Source organism: Magnolia sinica, chromosome 3 (assembly GCF_029962835.1).
Source record: "Magnolia sinica isolate HGM2019 chromosome 3, MsV1, whole genome shotgun sequence".
Lineage (NCBI taxonomy): Eukaryota > Viridiplantae > Streptophyta > Magnoliopsida > Magnoliales > Magnoliaceae > Magnolia > Magnolia sinica.
Window position 1 is genome coordinate 11,680,920 of NC_080575.1, and position 23,067 is coordinate 11,703,986.

The following is a 23,067-nucleotide window of genomic DNA, read 5'->3' on the forward strand; positions in this document are numbered from 1 at the left end:
TATGCAGGATCCCTACCCAACCAGACCCTTAAAGAAAGAAGGCAAAGATATAAGATCACAATCATAGATGCTAGACAAGATCAAACAAATTCCCCAGAAAGAGTAATCCTCTCATCACTCCTATCTCTAGCAAGGGAATTCGCTACCTCATTAGCCGCAAGTGACAAAATGATACATCAAAGATAACAGCATCCCCCGAATTTCATCAAAGAAAAAGAATATCTCAAGGTCTAAATCCAAAAGAGGCCCATTTAATCACATTGCCAAAGTCACCTTCCACAATAAATGGCCAGGAAAAAGAATAGATGCAGACCTTGCAAATTCTCTCATTAGAGGACCTACCAAGCAACGTTTTAAATATCAATGATATCGGCCGATATATCTTGTATCCCAGTTGTGCGATACAAAATGCACAAGTAGTGCCGATATACCCCACATGTTTGATCCGGGGAGCATTTTCAATTTTCGATCCCTTTTTTTTTCGTGGAAATTATGTTAAATCAGTGTCAAATGGTTACAAATCCATTGGTTCTTCAAGTTTTGCATGAAAATCATGGAGTTGGAGCTTTGATTTCGATATCCATTGGTTCTTCATGTTCTCCATGTTTTTTTTTCTAAATTTTCATTCAACCCGCTGTCAATTGAGATTAAATTTTTTCTCGTGGCATCCCTACGTCGAGAGTTGGGTCGATATTCGGGCTTCTTTCAGACTCTCCCAAGCCTGGAACCCGGGTTCCCCGTCCTCCGGACCTGGACCCTTGTAATCTCAACCTTTCTCTCATCATGGATTTGAACGCCTCGTGCAGGACAGGAGCTCCTTCCAGAGATTCTCTACATCTACCTCCTTCCTCATCGACGTTCACTGCAACGATTCATGTTGTCGAACTCCCCGATCGCCTGCATCAGTTCAGCAGACCGACTTCTTCCCCCATGGGGGCCATTAGTCTCAAGCTCCGGTCCTCCCCTTTCCCTTTTCGGTGTAGAATCTCTTCTAGAAATTTCTTGGACCCTGAGTGCTCAGAGCTGATTCTGGGCTCCCTGCAGTCAGACAACCCCTCCTCTCCTTTTGTCATGCCTTCGTCCCCGGGTTCCTCTCCCTGCTTTGGGTCCAAACACAATCTCTTGACGCTTTTTCAGGAACAACCAGATTCAGAAGTTATTGATGCGGAACCCCTGTAGGTCTGCATTGGAGTCTCCTCCGATGTTGTTCAAGTTGCGGACAACCATACAATAGATGACCTGAGTAGAGCTAAACTCAGCTCCACCATTCACTGGAAAAAGTGGATAAGAGATACTATGGGTCACATCGGAAGGTACTTAGGTTCTTCTTTGGGCGATTGTCCAGAAGATTATCTTGCTCTTCTACACTGCGTGGAAAATCGTGGAAGGCCTTTATCTAATTCTAAGTCCCCAAGAATGCGCCATGCCAGATCGGGGAGCAGCAGAGAACTGTTAGCCTTGGCCAATGGTCTATCTTAGGCAGAAGTCCCCTCCGGGAGGGGGAGGAGTCAGGGTCTCCGGGGAAGTTTGTTTGACCAATGAAGTTTCTCTCCTGGAACGTTAGAGGCGTCAGCTCCAAGCAAAAGTGCCACCTCAAGGACATCTGTGATCGTTCCAATCCAAACGTGGTTTGTTTCCAAGAGTCTAAGGTGTCGGCCTGTGATGACCGTCTTTTGAGTACTCTCTAGTAGTGCAAAGACATCAATTGGGTTTCTCTTGACGCTATAGGAAGTGCTGGTGGTATTATTGTTGCCTGGAAGTCTTTCATTTGGAATCTTCTGCCCAGTTGGACTGGTTCCTTCTCAGTTTCGGTAATTCTGCAACACACATCCTCGGGTTTTTCTTGCCTTCTCTCCTCAGTCTATGGCCCTAATTTAGACTCCTGTAGACCCCGGTTCTGGGAAGAAATGTCGGAATCCATTCTCAGATTTTCAGGGCCTGTTTGCATTATGGGGGATTTTAACATTATTAGATTCCCGGATGAAAAGTCTAACAGTCATGAAGTTACCCCGGCTATGGTTGCCTTCTCTAAGTGGATTGAAGACCATGAACTTGTGAACCTTCCATTGCTTGACGCCAGGTTCACCTGGTTTAACGGTCAGGCTTCACCCACTCTCTCAAGGCTTGACAGGATTCTTCTATACACTGCCTGGCTCGATGCTCATCCTTCCTCCTCCCAATCTGTTCTCCCTAGAGTCAATTCGGACCATTGCCCCATTCTTTTAGACGTGGAGAACCTAAACTGGGGTCCTAAGCCTTTTTGGTTCGACAGCTTGTGGCTTAAGATAAATGGATTCAAGAAGATGGTTGAAGACTGGTGGACATCCTTCTCGGTTGAAGGCTACGCAAGGTCCAAGCTCAGTTCGAAACTGAAACTTCTGAAGGCCGCCCTCAAGGAGTGGAGACTCAAAGAATTCAATGGCAAAGAGCAGGAAGTTGAGGCTTTGCTGGCGGAACTGCAAAAAATTGATTCTCAGGCTGAAGGGACGCCCATGTCTTCAGTTACTATGGTTAGAAGAATTCAAATTATCTAAGAGCTGGCTGGAAGGGCCCTCTAAAAGGAAATCTCGTGGAAGCAAAAGGCTAGAGTCTCTTAGCTTAAGGAAGGGGATCGCAACACTAGTTTTTTCCACAGTATCGCCAGTATGCATGCTAGGAACAACCGGATCAGCAGTCTTCTTATTAATGGTTCTCGAATCGAAGACAAAGATAGTATTGCGGAGGATACTGTTCGTTATTTCGCGGATCTTCTCAAAGGCGATACCAGGCGCAGACCTACTCTCGACAACCTCCCCTTTGCGAGGATATCGAAAGAAGACACAGTCTTTCTTGAGTCTCCATTCTGTGTCAAGGAGGTTAGTCGGGCTATGGCATCGATGGCTGGGGATAAGGCCTGATGGGGACATCACGCGCACACGCGCACTCACGCCGCCCCCCCTACGCACGTACGTACGCAGAAGGAGGACCCCACCATCGATCTGGCTCGATGACGACGTCCAGAGAGGGCCTCCTAGCTAGGAGACAAGTTTTGGTTCAGAAAAGTGGCCCGATAGTCAAGAAAAGCCCACCATGGGATCTCATGATCGTGGCCCACTCATCGGATTGGTTTTATATTTTAAGTTTTGCTTATTGTTATTATTTAGAACATCGTGAACGCTTTAGATTTCCTCGTTTGATTTTTATTTTAGTTTACTTAATCGCCAAGTAATAAGTGTCGCACATGGTGCGAGTTTTTAGGTATAGGGTTCTCCCTATAAATAGGCACCCCTTGTAGTTCTTTTCATTCATTGAAGTTAATAAAAAAATTCCTACTTTATTTTTCTGCTCTCTTCGTGAGTTGTGGAAGAATTCCAAAGTGGGTGCGAAGCCCTCTCTTTTCGAAGGGCTAACTACCGTGGTGCGAAGCCACATCAATCCCCATTCACCCCCATCTTCCATCATTTTTTTTCCATCTTCCCCCACCATCCATACTTCGAATTTGTCCTTTTATTGCATCAGATTTCTTCATTGAAGCAGGTTTCCAGATTTCAGTCCGCAGGCGAGCTGAAACTTCGGCGGAGCACCACGCACAAACCGTACATCAGATCAAGCTGAAATTTGAAAGTTTTGGAGTCCATCCCTGGCCGACCAGGGCCAAGGTGGCCTTTTTCTGAATAGTGGGCCCCACACACGTGCGGCCGGGATCACACGCACGTCCGTCTGGGCCATTGTTGTTGTCCACACGCGGGATCATCTTTTGGCTCAGGTTTTTATCCTCTTTTTTCCTCTCATAGCCGTTTTTTTCATGAATCCTAACCCTATATTACATGATCCCTAATTGATTTGCCCATTTTTATCACCTTAGGGTTCCTTGAATTGAAATTAGAGAATCCCTTGGATTAGGGACTGATTTTTATGCATGAGTAGTTGATTTTATTTCCCTTTGACATTGTTTGGCTTATAATTTTATTGGTCCAGTTCTAGCCTGTGTCGGCTTGGACCCGCATAGATTCCCCTTTAATTGAATGTTTGGATTTTCATGTGGGATGTGGAATTTGTGTGATTGTTTCTGAATTGGTGTGATCTAAGCCTGCAATCTTGCATATCATATTTAAATTCACATCCTGCGTCAAATTTGGTATCGGAGCCTAGGGTTCTTGTAGGGGAATTCATAACATATTTAGGGTTTAGTTTGAGTCCTTCATGCATTCAGTCCATCATATATAGCTGAATTTTAGTAACATTGTGTAGTCACCTTCATATAGAGTCCCGTAGGGTCATTTAGTTTTTAGACGCATATAGTTGTCATAGAAGGTCTTTAGGTTGAGCAAGTCACTATATGCCCACACGTACGGGTCACAGTTTCGGTTTGCACCCTACACTAAACATGGAACAATTGCAAGAGTCACTAAACAAGATATCTCAGACGTTGGAGTCTATGATTAAGCGCTTGGAAATGGACCAATACTGTGAACAGCTTGATGTACGCATTACCCGACTAAAGACCATCGCTAGGACAAACCCCACCATTGGGGTAGATGTCCAATCTCAAGCAGGTGGCCTGGAGGATACACTAATGAATGGAGTTGGTCAAGGAATCAATTATGGGTGTGCACCCGGACACCCACCCCATGAGAGACATAAAGACCACTATTTTGAGGGGTACAACATGTGTGGCCTTATGGCTGGAGAGAGTGCACCAGCGGCTAGTGTAGAGTTACCCACTGAGGCCATTCCGGTAATGGATGAGTTACGTGATATCTTTCCTGATGATCTACCGGATGAGTCCCCTAGGAAGGATATAGAGCACACCAGAATATGGGACATTGTAATACCTACAACCGAGTTCACGTTGAATAAGTTTGTCGATAGGTCCACAGGTCTAAGTCCTTGTGAAGTCGTTACTGATTATAAACCTAGGAAACTTATTAATCTTGTCCCTATGTCACTGTCCCATAGGCCGTCAGAGTCTGCAGAGTCTTTTGCGCATCACATTCATTCATGGCATCAAGAAATCAGGCAGAAGATCATGACTAATAATGAACATTGCACATTTTATACAGACCAGTATAAATGTTTCAAAGGATTCAATATTGGGGACTCTGTGATGGTCTGCATCAGGCCCGAGCGGTATCCTTCGAGGGCCGTTCGTAAGTTACACGCGTGTAGCGCTGGACCCGTCAAAATTATAAAACGAAACGGTCTCAATGTGTATGAGATAGATCTTCCACCTTCCATGGGAATTAGTTTCACATCTGATGTGGAGGATTTAGTTACTTTTCAGAGGACCACTGATACTTTGTCCGGCCCTTCGCCCACCCATCCTGATTCCTCATATTTATCCCTTGAACCATGGCCCCTTTCCAACCCATTTTCCCAGCTTCTACATCCCATACCTACCCGTCCCAACCCATTTTCCCAGCCTCTACCTCCCATATCTACCCTTCCCAACCCATTTTTTCAGCCTCTACGTCCCATACCTACCCGTCCCAACCCATGTTCCCAGCCTCTACCTCCCATACCTACCCATCCCGACCCATCTTCTCAGCCTCTACCTCCCATACCTATCCTTCCCGACTCATTTTCCCAGCCTCTATCTCCCATACCTAACCTTCACACACCCAAAAAGGAAATAGAGGATATCCAGGACCATCAGATAGTTTCAACGTCGGACGGCGGGTTTCAGAAGTACGTGGTTAAATGGAAGTCACGCCCAGCTTCAGGCAACATGTGGCTCACTGAGGAGGAGCTTCAGAGACTTGATCCTGACATCCTGAAGCGGTTTAGGAGTTTTATTTCTCCAGTGGCGAAATCTTTGCAGCCGGGGAGAATTGATGGGGACATCACGCGCACTCACGCCACCCCCCCTACGCACGTACGTACGCAGAAGGAGGACCCCACCATCGATCTGGCTCGATGACGATGTCCAGAGAGGGCCTCCTAGCTAGGAGACAAGTTTTGGTTCAGAAAAGTGGCCCGATAGTCAAGAAAAGCCCACCATGGGATCTCATGATCGTGACCCACTCATCGGATTGGTTTTATATTTTAGGTTTTGCTTATTGTTATTATTTAGAACATCGTGAACGCTTTAGATTTCCTCGTTTGATTTTTATTTTAGTTTACTTAATCGCCAAGTAATAGGTGTCGCACATGGTGCGAGTTTTTGGGTATAGGGTTCTCCCTATAAATAGGCACCCCTTGTAGTTCTTTTCATTCATTGAAGTTAATAAAAAAATTCCTACTTTATTTTTCTGCTCTCTTCGTGAGTTGTGGAAGAATTCCAAAGTGGGTGCGAAGCCCTCCCTTTTCGAAGGGCTAACTACCGTGGTGCGAAGCCACATCGATCCCTATTCACCCCCATCTTCCATCATTTTTTTTTCCATCTTTCCCCACCATCCATACTTCGAATTTGTCCTTTTGTTGCATCAGATTTCTTCATTGAAGCAGGTTTCCAGATTTCAGTCCGCAGGCGAGCTGAAACTTCGGCGGAGCACCACGCACAAACCGTACATCGGATCGAGCTGAAATTTGAAAGTTTTGGAGTCCATCCCTGGCCGACCAGGGCCAAGGTGGCCTTTTTCTGAATAGTGGGCCCCACACACGTGCGGCCAGGATCACACGCACGTCCGTCTGGGCCATTGTTGTTGTCCACACGCGGGATCATCTTTTGGCTCAGGTTTTTATCCTCTTTTTTCCTCTCATAGCCGTTTTTTTCATGAATCCTAACCCTATATTACATGATCCCTAATTGATTTGCCCATTTTTATCACCTTAGGGTTCCTTGAATTGAAATTAGAGAATCCCTTGGATTAGGGACTGATTTTTATGCATGAGTAGTTGATTTTATTTCCCTTTGACATTGTTTGGCTTATAATTTTATTGGTCCAGTTCTAGCCTGTGTCGGCTTGGACCAGCATAGATTCCCCTTTAATTGAATGTTTGGATTTTCATGTGGGATGTGGAATTTGTGTGATTGTTTCTGAATTGGTGTGATCTAAGCCTGCAATCTTGCATATCATATTTAAATTCACGTCCTGCGTCAAGGCCCCTGGCTAGGATGGTTTTCCCATTCTCTTCTTCCAACATTTCTGGGAGGTAGTTCAAAAGGACGTGATGGAATTCCTCTCGGAGTTTCACGTCAGAGGCAAGCTATCCAAGAGTCTTGGGGCTTCTTTCATCGCTCTCATCCCCAAGTCCCCTGGGGCTATGTCTCTTAAGGAGTATAGGCCAATCAGTCTATTGGGAGCCCCTTATAAGATCTTAGCCAAAGTGTTGGCCAATCGGCTCAACACAGTCATTAGGAGCATCATCTCTGGGAACCAAAATGCTTTCATAGCTAGGAGGCAGATTGTTGATGCCGCCTTCATTGCCAACGAGTGTCTTGACTCGGCTTCCAGATCTGGAAAGAAGTACATTGTTTGTAAGTTGGACATCGAGAAGGCATACGATCATGTGGATTGGGCTTTTCTGCAATATCTTCTCAACCGTATGGGGTTTGGCAAGAAGTGGAGCGGTTGGATGGTGGAGTGTGTCGGGTCGGCATATTTTTCCGTTCTTCTGAATGGATCTCCTAAGGGCTTCTTCAAGAGTTCAAGGGGTCTCAAACTCTCAGGCAAGGCGACCCTTTATCCCCATTTTTATTCCTCATTGTGATGGACTCCTTATCCAGAATGCTGCAGCAAGGTCAGGCAGAAGAAGTGCTGCACGGGATTTCCATTTCGGGCATGCACGATCCGATCACCCACATTCAATACGCGGACGACTCCCTCATTTTTTTTCCGATACCAATACTGAGAAGGTTGAAAATTTGTGGACTGTTATTCGATGTTTTGAAGTGGTTTCCGGTCTTCGAGTTAACTTACTAAAATCAAAAAATTTCAGCATTAATATGGATAGCGAAGAAGTTAAAAGCATGGCTGCCATTGTCGACTGCACTCCGGCTACTCTTCCCACCTTTTTGTTGGCCTCCCCCTTAGTGTCGGTAGGCCTCCTTTAAGAATGTGGGAGAAAGTCACCACTCGTTGTGAGAAGATGTTGGCCAGATGGAAATGTCGTTCTCTCTTTAGGCGGGTGTATCACTCTCATTAAAGCCTCCTTATCCAACCTCCCAATCTATTTCATGTCCCTTCTGAAATGCCCAAGGGTGGTTCTTGCTTCGCTGGAAAACCTAAGAAGAGATTTCTTGGGGCGAGGCAGGGAGGTCAAGCAGAAATTTCCTTTGCTCAACTGGAAGGAGGTGTGTAGGAACGTTCGGGATGGGGGGGCGGGGATCCGAAACCTTAAAGATATGAATCGGGCGTTGATGGGCAAGTGGATTTGGCGTCTGGGATCGGAATCTAGAAGTTTTTGGAACAAGGTTATCAAGTCTAAATATGGCATCTCCAATGATGGCTGGTGGATCAAAGAGTCCTCTCGCAAGGCATCCCCCATCTGGAAGGATATTCTCCACATGAAAAAGGAAGTGATTAGAGGTATTGCATTCAGTTTGGGTAACGGAAAAAAGATCCGTTTTTGGGAAGATATTTGGATTGGGGACTCTCCTCTTAAAGTCCGTTTTCCTTCTATTTTTGCCCTTGCCTCTCACAAAACAGCTTCCGTTTCGGACTGTTTCGAGATAACCAACGGCCTGCTAGTTTGGAATATAGTTTGCATAAGGAATCTTCACGACTAGGAAATCCCTGATTACGCTGATTTGTTGAATTATCTTTCTACTTCCCGGCCTTCTTCCGAGAATGATAGTCTGAGTTGGAATCTCGACAAGAATGGAGTTTTTTCTATTAGATCCCTATACTGTTTCCTGTCAACTTCCACCTCCTCCATCCAACCTACTCACGTCCCTCTTCTGTGGAAGTATGCCGTTCCTCCTAGGATTGTGGCCTTCGGTTGGCTGGCAGGTAGGAAGAAGATCCTCACCATAGATAATCTCAGACGCAGAGGTATGATTATTCTGAACATCTGCCTGTGCTGCATGCGAGAAGCAGAATCGGTCGACCACCTTCTGCTCAATTGTTCGTTTATTCAAGTTGTTTAGGTCAGAATCTTTCATTCCTTTTGCATCTCCTGGTGTCTTCTTGAGAAGATCGACGAGTTTCTTTCTACTTGGCACGGTGTGCGCCTTGGCAAATCTAAGACCAAGCTTTGGAGAATGGTGCTTCTTGCAGTTTGGTGGTTTGTATGGGAAGAACGTAATAACTGTTGCTTTCGGGACTTGGCAAACTTTGCTGATTTTGTGCAGTCTAAGACTAAAAGTGTTATCATTGAGTGGGCTGCTTATGGCTCCTCCTTTCTAGAGAGTGATCTTCTTTTTCTTCGTTTTTAGTTTCCGATCTACTATCTCAGCGGATCGTTGTTTCTGTTTTCTTTTTCTCTTTAATGAAATCGTTATCTTTCAAAAAAAAATTTGAAGTATTTATGACTATTTGATGAAATGATCATCACATACACTCTAAATATTATGTATTCAATTTGAATATAGTTGCATTAGTTTAGTCAAACAGCGCATTGCTTAGGACCCTATACAAATGAAACCTATTATGTGCACTTCTTTTTTGAGATGTTATGATCTAAAAGTGTGTATTAAGGTCTTTTTTAACAATCCCTGGAGTTTCATTAAAAAATTCAACCATTTTCCCAATGTTTCCCAAAAAGTGCGATAAATTACCCGATACAAATGATATATCCCGTGCGATAACCAATACATATCTGTATCCCAAGGGCGCGATACGTAACGCAATACCGATATTTCGAACACTACTTCCAGGTAAAAGCCATCGCCTAAAAATCAAGCCACTCATGCCATCAGTTGGCCACATCTACATTGACTGCAGAAGATGGTAATTTATAGTTAACTATCTCTTTCTCATAGACATGTGACCCACCCACCTAATGACTACAAGGACCTCACTTTTCTAGGCCACTAGCACATACAAGGTGGGGCTCACCTGATGAACACCCCAGATAGCCACTTGAGAGAGCATATGATTTAATATCTCACTCTTGTAAGTAGCCACTACATTCAGCAAATGAGAATCCAATGCAAGACAATAAAACATAAAGCACCTTATATGCTTACCAATGTCATCCCAACGGACATTGGGATCCCGATCCATTATCTCATTGCTAACATGTTCAATAAGACGGGGCTCCAGATTTCTCAACTTTTCTGGAAGCTCGCCATCAGGGCCACATAACATTTCCAAACTGGAAAAAAGAAAAGAAAAGAAAAACTAGAAGATATTAGACGCCGAAAATATTAATAAGCTATAGTTCCCAGAACACATGTTCACACAACTGTGTCGAAGCAAATATATGCAGATGAGTAGGCAATGAAATAGTAAGAGCATTAATGTTTATTGGAGATGGATGTCTTCTCGAATTTCTCTAACATATGATAAGCAGAAAGAGTAAATATCCATCTCATCGAAAAGGAACTTTAATTTTACAAGGTGAGCCAAGCATTTCGTTGCCTAAGAAAACCTTTTCGCCCCAATGAAACAAGAGGCATCATTACCTGCAAAATCTTTTTAGGTGGAGAATGTCCAGAGAAGGAAATTATTGCATCCTGATGCATCAGGACTTGAACAGTGTCCAGAGATGTGACGATCCTTACAGATGGGCACATTTCACTGACCCAGACTGTTGATCTTGTGGGACCCACAAAGATGGGGATGCCCTAAAAATCTCTCAGATCAGAGGATCCATCCTACGATAAATGGCTTAGGAACAGGCAGTGAAAGGGAAGACTGGAAAGAAGACCAAAGTATGGACGTCTAGGATCTTATAACCCACTAGCTTTTAGTGGCATCCCCCATCCACTGCAGAGCCCACCAGCTCAGCAGTCAGGATGACCAACCCATGTGATCCACTTGTACCAGGCAGGTGACTGAGGACGCTGTTCACACTGGATGCATCAGGACCTCCAATGCAAATAAAACCAGTCAAGTCAACAAATAAAACTAACCATCTTTTTGTCGAGTCCTCTAATGCATCATCGCACTTCCCTGAAATCCGTGTTGTCAGATTACCTGTGCTGGTTCCATTCGATCTGATAGGGGGAATGAAATTACCACGCAAACCACGACGAGAAATGCCACCAGACCTCACACCATAATTTCTCAAGTTTCCCAAAGAACCATTATCACTTTGTGGAGAGACTGAAGCACTTGGTGAGCGTAGTAAGCCATGCCTTTGTTTTGCATCCATTTCCTGCAAAAAGAGAAGCAATGCAGACATAAAATCGATGATCTTCCTATTTAAATAGGTTTACTATGGAACTGATTATTGAAGTCAAAAAGGTCTGAAAAAAAGTTTCAGTTGGAGTTTTGCTGACCCCCACAAGCCTCTGCACACACACACCAACCTGGCACATGTGAGAGAACATCCAGGCCGTGCATCATATGAGCCCCACCAAGCAGATTACAAGCCCTGATATCAAGCTGGCATGCAGATCTGGTGGACCACACATCTGTGTTGACTGTTAACCATTGCCAACTTTCTTTAAATCCTCCAGTGTTCTTGTAGATGCACGTCCATCCTGATTAGTTGAGCAGCCTGATTTTTTGGCCAAGTTACAGTAGTGCCCACCAAATGCACAGGTCAAATGTCCGCACATGCAGGTTGACACATTTGGTTGCATGTAGAGATGCATGTGCGGACTTATTTTTTTTATAAAAAAAAAAATTAATTAAAACAATAAAAAATTAAAATTTTAAATTTTAAATTTTTAAAAAAAATTAAAATTAAAATTAAAAACCTATAAAGAAGCCACTTGCACACCAAGGTTGAGACCAACTGATTATCTCTATTCATAGCCTTAGCGGATAAGTCTAAAATACGACCTCTCACAGTGATACAAGGAAACATAACTTCTCCCTATTTTAGTCAATGTTTTCAGTATCGACGATATAGGCTGATATATCCAACGAGATATGTTAAATGATTACATATCCATGATTCTTCATGTTTTTCATGAAAAATCATGATATTGGAGCTTCGATTTTAATATTTGGGGAGATGGGCTGAGTTGCAGAAAATTGAGAAAAATCAAAATTTCTCAGTTTCTTGCAAATCAGTTGCAATCTTTGGTCCAAATACAAATTCAAAATTTTCCCAAATTTTCTAAAATCGGAGAGGATGAGTACCGGCGTTATGTCAAAGAATATCTTCATTCGTATTATTCTATTATAACATAAGCATAGTATTGTTGGTTTGTGGAGCAACAATACTATGCCTAGTCCCGTCAAGATGGAGATGATGATTTTAAGCCACCGCATAGCTCTATGTGGGTCTAAGCCACAGCCAAACATTATTCACAAGTATTTTTTAGTTTTTTACTACTTCTTTGCTTTTGAATGTATTGCTTGTATTTCCATAAATGTCTTCTTACATTTATAAATTACATGAATATACTTGCATTAGTTCAGTCAAATAACACATAGATTAAGACCCCATACAAAGGAAACCTATTATATGCATTTGTTTTTTATGATGTTTTGATTTCTAAGTGTGGATTGATGTCTTTTTTAACAATCCCTAAAGTTTTATTGAAAATTTTGATCAATTTCCCAATGCTTCCCCATGTTTCCCAACAATAGCGATACATTACGCAATACAACCGATATATCCCATGTGATAACCGATACATACCTCAAGCATGTGATACATTATGCGATAATGATACGGAAAACATTGGTTTTAGTTACAATCAATGTTTTAAATATCGTTATTGCATAATGTATCGCACCCTTGGGATACGGATACATATTGGTTATCGCATGGAATATATCGGTTGTATCACATAATGTATCATTGTTGTTGGGAAACATGGGAACATTGGGAAATTGGTCGAATTTTTCAATGAAACTTTAGGGATTGTTGAAAAAGACATCAATAAATGCTTAGAATTTAAAACATTACAAAAAAAAAAAAAAAAATGTGCACATAATAGGGGTTTCCTTTGTATGGGGTCCTCATATATGCATTGTCCAACTGAACTGATGCAAGTATATGCAAAGTCTATTCATATAACTTATAAATGTAAGAAGACATGTATGGAAACACAAGCAATACATTCAAAAGCAAAAGAAGAATCACTAGATCAAGTTACATACATGTTTGGTTTTGTGTTTGGATATGAAGATTGCAATTGATTTGCGAGAAATTGAGAAATTTCAAATTTTCCCTTTTTTTTGCAACTTGGCCCATCTTCCTAAATGTCGAAATCGAAGCTCAAAATCTATAATTTTTCATGGAAAACATGAATAATCATAGATTTGTAACCATTTGACACTGCTTTAACGTGATTTATAACAAAAAATAGATTGAAAATAAAAAGTGTTCACCAGATCAAAAAGGTGGGATATATCGGAACTACCTATGCATTTCGTATCACACAAGTGGGATACAATATATATCGTGGGATATATCGGCCAATATTGTCGATATTTAAAACAGTGGTTACAATCAGCCGCTATATAAAGACTGAGTTACAGGCAACAATAATGTTATCACCATGGATGTGAGGTTGAAGGAAGGAGAGGATCTCTTTAAGAAGCCATGGCAAGATAAGTGGAAGTAACTTGTAGGGTCATCTCATAGCAGGGATCGTTGATTTATTCTTCAAATAGCTAGAGGGTACAAGACAAACAAGGAAAGAAGTCCTTACAAAAAACTAGAATCTGTACAAAACATATAACAACAAAAAAGATGCATCAAACCATCATCAAATGGGAGATAATGGGAGACAAATCCAGTGGTAGTGATCATCACATTGTGAATAAGATAGAAGTGAGAACTTTCTTTTCCTAAAAATTCTTTGAACCCAAGAAGCAAAGTTCCAAACTGGAACCACCGTAAGCCTTTATGAGGTGTAGACCATCTGCAATTTTGTTCCCAACCGCTGAACTAATGAACTACCTAGAACAATGTCTACTCATCAATATTGAAGTTTCCACCACCTTTCAAGTTGGCCGAACCCCTTGACCTACCCATGCCTCCATAGTCCATAAAGTGGCTATGCATATACTTTAGCACCGCACGACACTGTCAAGTAATTGATTGAAAACTGCAGGAATGGGCAAATGATGCAAGTAGATCCATGGTCCCCACATGTGGATCCAACTTGGCCCACATACTCACACATGTGAGCCTCACATGGGTCCACGTGAGGGAGAAGCAATTACTTATTTATTTTGCTGAGTTTGTCTCAAAATGAAAAAAAAAAAAAAAAAAACTCACTTTAGGACTCATAGTGCTTGAGTAGGGGTACTCTAGTCATTTGCCATTGATTTAGGGTTGGTCCTTGGTTATAAATAATCCTCTTGGGCATGCAACTCCATTAGAGAAAGGTTGTGAGCCTTTTTTTAAAGAGAAGAACCTCTTATTCTTAGAATTTGTTGCTTTGTGTGAGTGTGAAATCTGTTGCTTGTTGAACCTTAGCATGTATTACTAAGAATCATCTTTTCCCTTTTTTTTGTTTTCCCTCAATCAGTGCTTTCTTGATTTCTTTTATCCACTTTGCATCCCTGCCCGCATCAGCAGACAAATTAATGCAGAGGCATTTTCAAACTGGGCTCAAGTGGGGTAGCTCGTGGGATGCGGGGACACACTCGGGGTGGGTGACCCATGTGATTTGGGGCCCATGGGGAGGTCTCGTGTTCGAGACTCCTCACCGGGGATGATTAATGTGCATTTCACACCGGGCTCGAGTGGGGTAGCCCGTGGGATGCGGGGACACACTCAGGGTGGGCGGCCCATGTGAGGCGGTACCCATGTGATTTGGGGCCCACGAGGGGGGTTCGACTGAGGTCCTAACCCATACGATGTAGGGCCTGGACTATGAGATAAAAGGATTAATTCGCCATGCTCTAACAGTTCGAGCTTTTAGAGTAAGTGGTTAATTGTCCTGCATCAAATTGGTATCAGAGCGGGAGGTCTCGTGTTCGAGACTCCTCACCGGGGGTGATTAATGCAGAGGCATTTTCATACCGGGCTCGAGTGGGGTAGCTCTTGGGATTCGGGGACACTCGGGGTGGGTGACCCATGTGATTTGGGGCCTACGGGGGAGGTCTCGTGTTCGAGACTCCTCACCGGAGGTGATTAATGTGCATTTCACACCGGGCTCGAGTGGGGTAGCCTGTGAGATGCGGGGACACACTCGGAGTGGGCGGCCCGTGTGAGGTGGTACCCATGTGATTTGGGGCCCACGAGGGGGGTTCGGCTAAGGTCCTAACCCATGCGATGTGGAGCCTAGGCTATGAGATAAAATGATTAATTCGCTATGCTCTAACAGTTCGAGCTTTTAGAGCAGGTGGTTAATTGTCCTACATCACAAATACTCATCAAATGAGTATGAACATAAGGCAGATACAGGATGCGACAACACAGATTATACAGACAGATTGATTATCTGGTGGAACTCATTTACACCATATTATGATGCACCTCACATTAAATGGGCATATTGACAGTTAGATTATCAGTCTTGAGTCTCTTGACTGTACACCAGTCATCCAGTCACCCCCACTTGTTATGGGCCAACTACAAAAAGACCACAGCAATTGGACAATCCTAGCCATCAAGATGATGGCATGGGAAAAACTTTCCTTTCACCACCCTCTTTAAGGTCATGATCATATGACTAGGATTGTCTGATTAAAGCAACTAGCCATCGCAATGCCTAGCAACACCTACCAGCTCCAGATCAATTACTGGACCATCCAAATGTCCAATAATATGAGCTGACCAGATCATTTTTCATATACACACTTGCATACACAGTAGTTGTTTCATTCAAGGAGGTGTTACTGGCAATAGTAGCATTTTCATAACCGTGTAGGATTGACCATTGCTTAATAAATTATATCATGGAAGTTTACATGAATGAAATCCATAAAATATTTTTTAAAATTTATAAAGCACTCATGCAGCACATTGCAATCATTTCAATTTTGAAAGGAGCTGAACTAAAGTAGATTTGGACAATGGCAATCTCATGATGAATGGCTCATAAGGTTGAACAGTTAATTTGTAAATTGTCATCATCCAACTTTACATAACCTCTATTGGAAAATAAAACTACCCAGATTTAATGCACTCATAATACCAAGCACAAAAAAGGCATTTCCATCAAGCTGCATTCTCAGCCCATGTTTTCAGCTTCAGCAGAAAGCAATTGCTGTGATAAGTACTAATTTTCAACTTGTCATCATGCGGACTTGTATTAAATTCCCTCCAAAAATTAAAATAAAATTACTATGAGAAACAATTGAAAGAGAGCATCAGCTGATTAAAAAGAACTACCATGAGGAACAAAATAAATACCAGTTTCACTCTTGCAGTGACAAATCCATTGCCAGAGTTATCAGCATTAGCTTCTTCGTTGCTTGATGGAGACTTCGCAATGTCATGTTTAGGGCTCATAATTTCCATGTGCTGACGTTTTGCTCTCAGACTATTCCCATAAGATTTTTCTTCTTCCTCCACTTGGGACATGAAGGATGTACCATGGCCCTTCAGATAGTTCGAGTTATTGGAATTTGCCTTCTCCACAACAACACATTCCTCCAAGCCATGATCATCATAGTTCAGCAGTTTCTTGTATGGAGTATTACTTGGCTTTGAAGGCCTGCTTCCGTACAAAGATGTTAATTTTGTCTGTGTCAGAACTTTTGAAGCCTTGAAATTCAACTTGGCATTCATCCCATCCAATTGGCTTGACTGAGACATTTGATGGCCTTCGGAGATGCCAAGACTTTGAAGACCAGATGAATTTGCATCTATTGATACATCAGGAATCTGAAGGTACAGGTGACAAAATTTTCAGAGCTTCATGCAATCATGTCTTCAAGAATGTAAGACTTTGCAATCAAAGACATGCAACGGGTAACAGGTTCTATTTCATCGATACAGCCATCAATGGGCTGGGCCTAGGCCAAGAAAAAACAAAATTTTGAATAGGTCCAGTCCAGCAGGCCCGGCCTGAAAACTTCAAGATCCACGCTGAAACCAACCCCAGGCCCAGCCCATTGACAACCCTGATTTCATATATGAATTTATGTGTATGTATGCTGAGCCCAAATAGCTGGGAGAAGGCTACGATGATGATCATGATCCTAATCCTGGTGTAGTAGATATTAGAGGAGGCACTATTTAGTATTTACACCCGCACTGGCCGATAAATACACCCATCCTTGTCATTCATAAATAAATAATTATATACACATATGCTTTCTACTTCTAGTGGGGCTCACCTCATGTGTGGCTCAGATCATCTACACATGTAAGACAACATGCTGGGCTAGATGTTGAATTAATATCAATGCTATGCATGCGATAATTACTCTTGCAGAAACATCAATTATATGATCCTCACATCCGTGTTGGAAAAACATGTATGTGTGCACTTCTATTGGCCTAGGTGGTCAACCCTCGCAAAGGAGGGGTGCTAAACAAGTATGCATTTCCCACCACCTATGCGAAGCAATCAAAGTGCTTGTGCACCTCTCTTCCCACACACACTTTTGATTTTAGCATTTTCTCGATCATCAGTGCCCATAATGCCAAGACCTTCGACAATCAAAGGCATGAGTAACTAATATCACAAATCCTTAGATAAAATTTCAAGAAAAAAGAATTGCACGGATCTTTTAGAACAACATCAAACATCATGTATAAATGACAAATACATTTCTCAGTCAATAATCGTACCAATCTGTCAGGAACACTTCCTTTGGACTTGTGAAGAAAAGATCGGAAGTACTTTGACTGCATAACTTTCTCAGCGTTGATATCTCCTCTCTTGATGAAAACATTACCTCCAGCTCTTCTTGCTTGTTCAAATGCCTGACTGAATTCACATTAAAGCCATTAGGACTACACATTAGGCTGTGTATATAGGAAAAGACCGAAAACAAAGACTAAACATTAATTAGTAGGTCTTGCTCAAAGATCGTCATCATCACCACCACCACCATTAATTACTTTATGGAAAGATATCATTGGGAGAAAATATGGGCTTCAAGTAGGGAGATGGTGGACTTGGGCTTCTCACCTTATAGAGCCTCAAATCTATGGAAATTTGTTGCTCGGCTAAAAAGCAAATTCTCAGCAAGTAGGGGAGTCGACAAGCCGGGTTAGGGCTGGGCCAAGCTTTGTCCAAGCCTGGCCAGCATTATTCCACTTAAGCCCAAACCTAGCCCAGGCTGGTGATGGGCCAAAACAGTCCAGCCCGAGCTGGGCTTGGAAAATTCAAACAGGGCTTGGCCTGAGGCCGAGCGCGAGCCCGAGTCCGTAAGAGATTCAACGAAGAAGTGAAAAAAAAAAAATTTACACTATTATGATTTATCACTAATAAGCCACAATTCAAAATGAAAAATAATAATAATAATAATAAAAGAAGAAGCTAAACCATTTTATTTGCAATGAGAGCCACACGAAACCTTCACTGAAAAAAGGAGTAAAAAATCACACTATAATCACTAATAATCATATTTTAAAATGAAGAGAGAGAGAGAGAGAAGACTTTTTCTTTCTTGACAAAAGAAACAAAACAAAGCATTGAGCTTTTCTAGTTGGCATTTTATCTTACAGTAGTTATATGGCACAAACCAATCTCAACTACCTAAAACACGGCATTTTGTAGAAACAGACACAGGATGACGACAATAGAACCATTATCATGGCATGTCAGAGAGAAGAATAGAGAAGCACAAGAGAGAGAGAGAGAGAGAAGATGAAGAACATAGAAGAATAGAGAGAGGAGAAGAACAGAGGGAGAGAGAGAGAGAGAAGAAGAAGAAGAAATTGAAGAAAGGGGTTATGGAACGTACCTGGAGCTGCCGCATAACTTAGCTCTCTCTCTCTCTCTCTCTCTCTCTCTCAGAAGAGTTGCTGCTGCTGCTGAGATTATAATTAATATATTTTGGGATGTAACACCTTTTCATTGGGATTTTGATGGATTGGGCTTGTCTAGTATGAGATATGATTTGGGAAGATAAAGTAGAAATTGAGAGACAGGGAGAAGGGGGAAAAAGTTTTTGGCAAGGGAAGCAAAATTTTATGGGAAGAGGAGGAAATTTTTTTGAAATTTTAACTTTTTAAAATGTTAACAAGTCGGACCATGCTAGGTTAACGGGCTTTTGGACAATCGAGTCCAAGCCCAGCCCGCTTGTGAAACAGGCTAGCATTTCAAGCCCAAACCAGCCCGAGGTGAGCCAGCCTGTCCCATTGACAGCCCCATTGGCAAGGGTGGCTTTCTGATGCGGACACAGGTGCATTCAAGGTGTACCAACGAACACAGGTGCATTCAAGGTGTACCAACGAAGAAAGCGCCAACCACAAGTGTCGTCCTTGTGGATAGGCGAATATTGAGGAGCTGAAGACCTTTCACATGTGATTGGACATATAGAAGAAGACCCCACTTAGGGAAGACACATGTGAAGGAAGATTGGAGAAAGAAGACCGAGCGCCCAAACTTTCCCATACTTATGTTATTTCCACGTTTTTTGACTTAGTTAGGGGTCTTTTAGTAATCTTATATCTTTATTTGCTTATCCTAGGGTTATTTTAGTAATTTTATGTCTTTATTTGCTTATTTAATGGGGTAAAGCCCTAAACACGAATTTCAACTATTGATTAATGAAAAGCAAACCCTTTGGTTGCCTCCTTCCTCTCTTCTCTCTAATGGTGCTTCTTCTCTCCCCTTGACCTTCTTCTTCTAATTTCTTCTTGTGCCCCTCTAACTTCCTCAAGGTAATAACTTTCTTCCTTCTATTTTTCAGTTTTGGCTAATTCTTCTTCGATCAAAATCTTGAGAACCGATCTAAACCCTAAATCCCCAAATTCTCAAATCCCTAATCCGAGAAACTTCTTGGTTCTTCGGACTAGTGATCTTCATTGATCGATTGGGTGTGACCATGCAAGATCGGGAGGTCTCATCCCTCGCCGGATCCAACCTAAGTAGTAATTGAATTTCATACTCCATGGTTGTAGTGATGGCCCGCTCCATTGCATGTTTCCTTCATGATTTTCTCAGTTATGATGATTACTGTTAGAATTTTAGATCATTTATTCCTTTTATTTCCGCTGTTTAATTATCTCCATGAGCATGCATCATAATTAGGGTTGTCCTACGTCAAATTTGGTATCAAAGCCTAGGCTTGCATGGTTTTTGTCTAGATCGAGTTATCAAATTAGGGTTTTGATTTTTAGGTTTAACTTAGGAAAGTTCCAGGTTTAGAAAGTTTTCAATTTTAGAAACTTTCCAATTTTAGAAAGTTCCTAATCTGGAAAATTTTCAGATTTGAGTTGTTTCCTGTTTCAACTTTGTCAGTTCATAGTAGTTTTGCATTCATCGCATTCATCTTGAAAGTCATAACTCCTAGTAGTCTAGTTAGGTAGAGTTTGGTTCAAGTCTTCATTGTATGCCCACGAGAAGAGGTAGAGGTTTCGGACTTCAACCTACCATGAATAACGAGCAGTTATCTGAGCAACTTGCTCAATTGATACAAAAGATAACCGCCCTAGAAGCGGGTCAAAGGCGTGAGTTTGCCCGCCTTGAGAACCAAATTACCACTACCATGACTAAGGTGGAGCAACTAGAGGCGTCCCAAAAGGAAAACCCCGCTGTAGGGGAAGATGCGCACTCCCAAGTGGAAGGAATCATTGAAGAACGTACTGCCACACGTGGTGGTAGTGAGGATAGAGATCGTGGTAACGGTCGTGGTGTGGTGCGAGAGGCACGAGCCACATGTGGTCATCAAGACCGTTATGATCCAGATGAGCGGGCGATGAAGAGTGTGAGAGTTGAGGCCCCGAGTTTTGATGGACGCTTGGATCCCAAGGCATTCCTTGACTGGGTTGCTGACATGGACCACTACTTTGAGTGGTATGGCATGTCAGAAAACCGTCAAATGCGGTTTGCTAAGATGAAGCTTGTGGGTCAAGCCAAGCTCTTCTGGACCAACACCGAGCGTAAGATAGAGAGAGTTGGTAGAGCCCCTATCACACATTGGTATGAGATGAAAGAGAAGTTGAAGGAGAAGTACCTTCCTCTCTCATACCGTCAAAAGCTCCTTGACCAATGGCAATCCTTATGCCAAGGGTCAATGCCTGCCGCTGACTACATCGCTAAATTTGAAGAGTATGTGATGCGATGTGATATCCGAGAAGACCCTCTAGTAACGCTCTTGCGTTTTAAGACGGGCCTTTGTGCGGATCTTCAGCGCGAGCTTATTACTCGGCCCTTAACGAACTTAGATGAAGCATATCAAGTCGTGCAGGAGTTAGAGCAGTATCTGAAGGCTCCTGTCTTTCGTCGTTTTGAGTCCCGAGACTCCAATGCTAAATCTAGTTCCCAAGGAACTAGACCTAATATTTGTAATCAACCTAGGGCACAGGCGACCATTCCGCCTAGGCCTAGGGAGGACAAGGGCAAAGGGGTTCTTGGTGCCGGTCCTAGTAACATAAGCCAAGTGAGGTGCTATGAGAGTGGCAACCTTGGCCACATGTCTAATCAGTTTCCTACGAAGAGCCATGGGAGAGCCTTAGTTATAGGCGAGTCCCACGAGGGTGGAGATGACCAGGGTGATTATGAAGTTGAAGAGTATCACCCTGAAGGAGGACTTACTGATGAAGAAGTGGATGGAGAAGCAACGCTTGCAGTAGTCAGGCGTGTGTTAGCTCAGTCTAGAAGTAGTGCTGACTGGCGTCGAAGCACTATCTTCTACACTATTGCCAAGTGTGGTGAAAAGAATTGTAAGGTGATAGTGGACAGTGGAAGTTGTCAGAATGTGATTTCCACTAACACCTTAGATCGCTTAAAACTGAAATCCACACCTCATCCAGACCCGTATAAAGTTTCTTGGGTTGACAAGACATCCCTACCTGTCACCCAGCAATGTCTAGTCCCCATCGAGTTTGGGTCATACAAAGAGTCCCTGTGGTGTGATGTTTTACCTATGGATGTGGGACATGTTATCCTAAGTAGACCGTGGCTATTCGATAATGATGTCACGATCTTTGGCCGTTCGAATGCGTGTACTTTTATGTATAATGGTAAAAAGATCAAACTTAATCCCATGCCACCTGAGAATACACTGGGGAAGAAGAAGGATGAGAAGGCAAGTGAGCCTAGAGAAATGGGAAAATCCAAACCTAAGTCTTTACATATAATCGTAAGAGAGTTTGAAAAAGAGGCTAAGGAGGATTCTATGGTGTATGCCCTTGTGGCTAGAGAAATTACACCCGAGGTTCCATCAGAGTTGCCTTGTGAGGTGACCTCGGTCCTGAAGGAATAGTGATGTATTTTCTGAAGACTTACCGAATGAGTTGCCACCTATGAGGGACATACAACATGCCATTGATCTCGTCCCGTGGTCTACTTTACCGAACCTTCCTCACTACAGAATGAACCCCCAGCGCATGCAGAGTTGAAGAAGCAAATTGATGAGCTTCTCAAAGGGTTTCATCCAAGAGAGTATGAGCCCGTGTGCCGTGCCTCTGCATTGTTGACGCCAAAGAAAGACGGCACGTGGCGAATGTGTGTGGACAGTCGTCATAAACAAAATTATCACAAGCAAAGTTTCCTATACCTAGACTTGATGATATGCTTGACATGATGGCCAGGTCTACTATATTCTCTAAGATAGACCTCAAGAGTGGATATCACCAAATTCGTATACGCCCAGGAGATGAGTGGAAGACGGCATTTAAGACGAAAGATGGGCTATATGAGTGGTTGGTCATGCCATTCGGCTTGACTAATGCACCCAGTACTTTCATGCGGGTGATGACACAAACTTTGAGGCCGTTCATGGAAAAATTCTTAGTGGTGTACTTTGACGATATTCTTATTTATAATACCACTAAGGAATCACACCTTGAACATTTAAAGAAGGTCTGTAGTGTCCTTAGGAAGGAAAAGTTGTACGCTAATCTTAAGAAATGTGCATTCATGTCTAACCAAGTTGTGTTCTTAGGATTTATAGTGTCATCTGAAGGGATGCAGGCAGACTCTGAAAAAGTCAAGGCCATAGTTGAGTGGCCAGAACCAAGGAACATTCATGAGGTGCGAAGTTTTCACGGCCTAGC

The 23,067-nt window shown here is 42.7% G+C and overlaps 1 protein-coding gene across 4 annotated transcripts in view; it reads right to left on the reverse strand.

Moving 5' to 3' along the window:
- LOC131239516 (ATPase family AAA domain-containing protein FIGL1) overlaps positions 1-23,067 on the reverse strand; it is a 51,662-nt gene that overhangs the window by 9,129 nt on the left and 19,466 nt on the right. For all 4 annotated transcript variants that reach the window (XM_058237257.1, XM_058237256.1, XM_058237259.1 and 1 more), the window contains exons 2-5: positions 17,686-17,824; positions 16,300-16,773; positions 10,940-11,184; positions 10,052-10,179 (exon numbers count right to left, since the gene is read on the reverse strand). In XM_058237257.1, the coding sequence (XP_058093240.1) occupies positions 10,052-10,179; positions 10,940-11,184; positions 16,300-16,773; positions 17,686-17,824 (986 nt within the window). The remainder of the gene's footprint in view (positions 1-10,051; positions 10,180-10,939; positions 11,185-16,299; positions 16,774-17,685; positions 17,825-23,067) is intronic.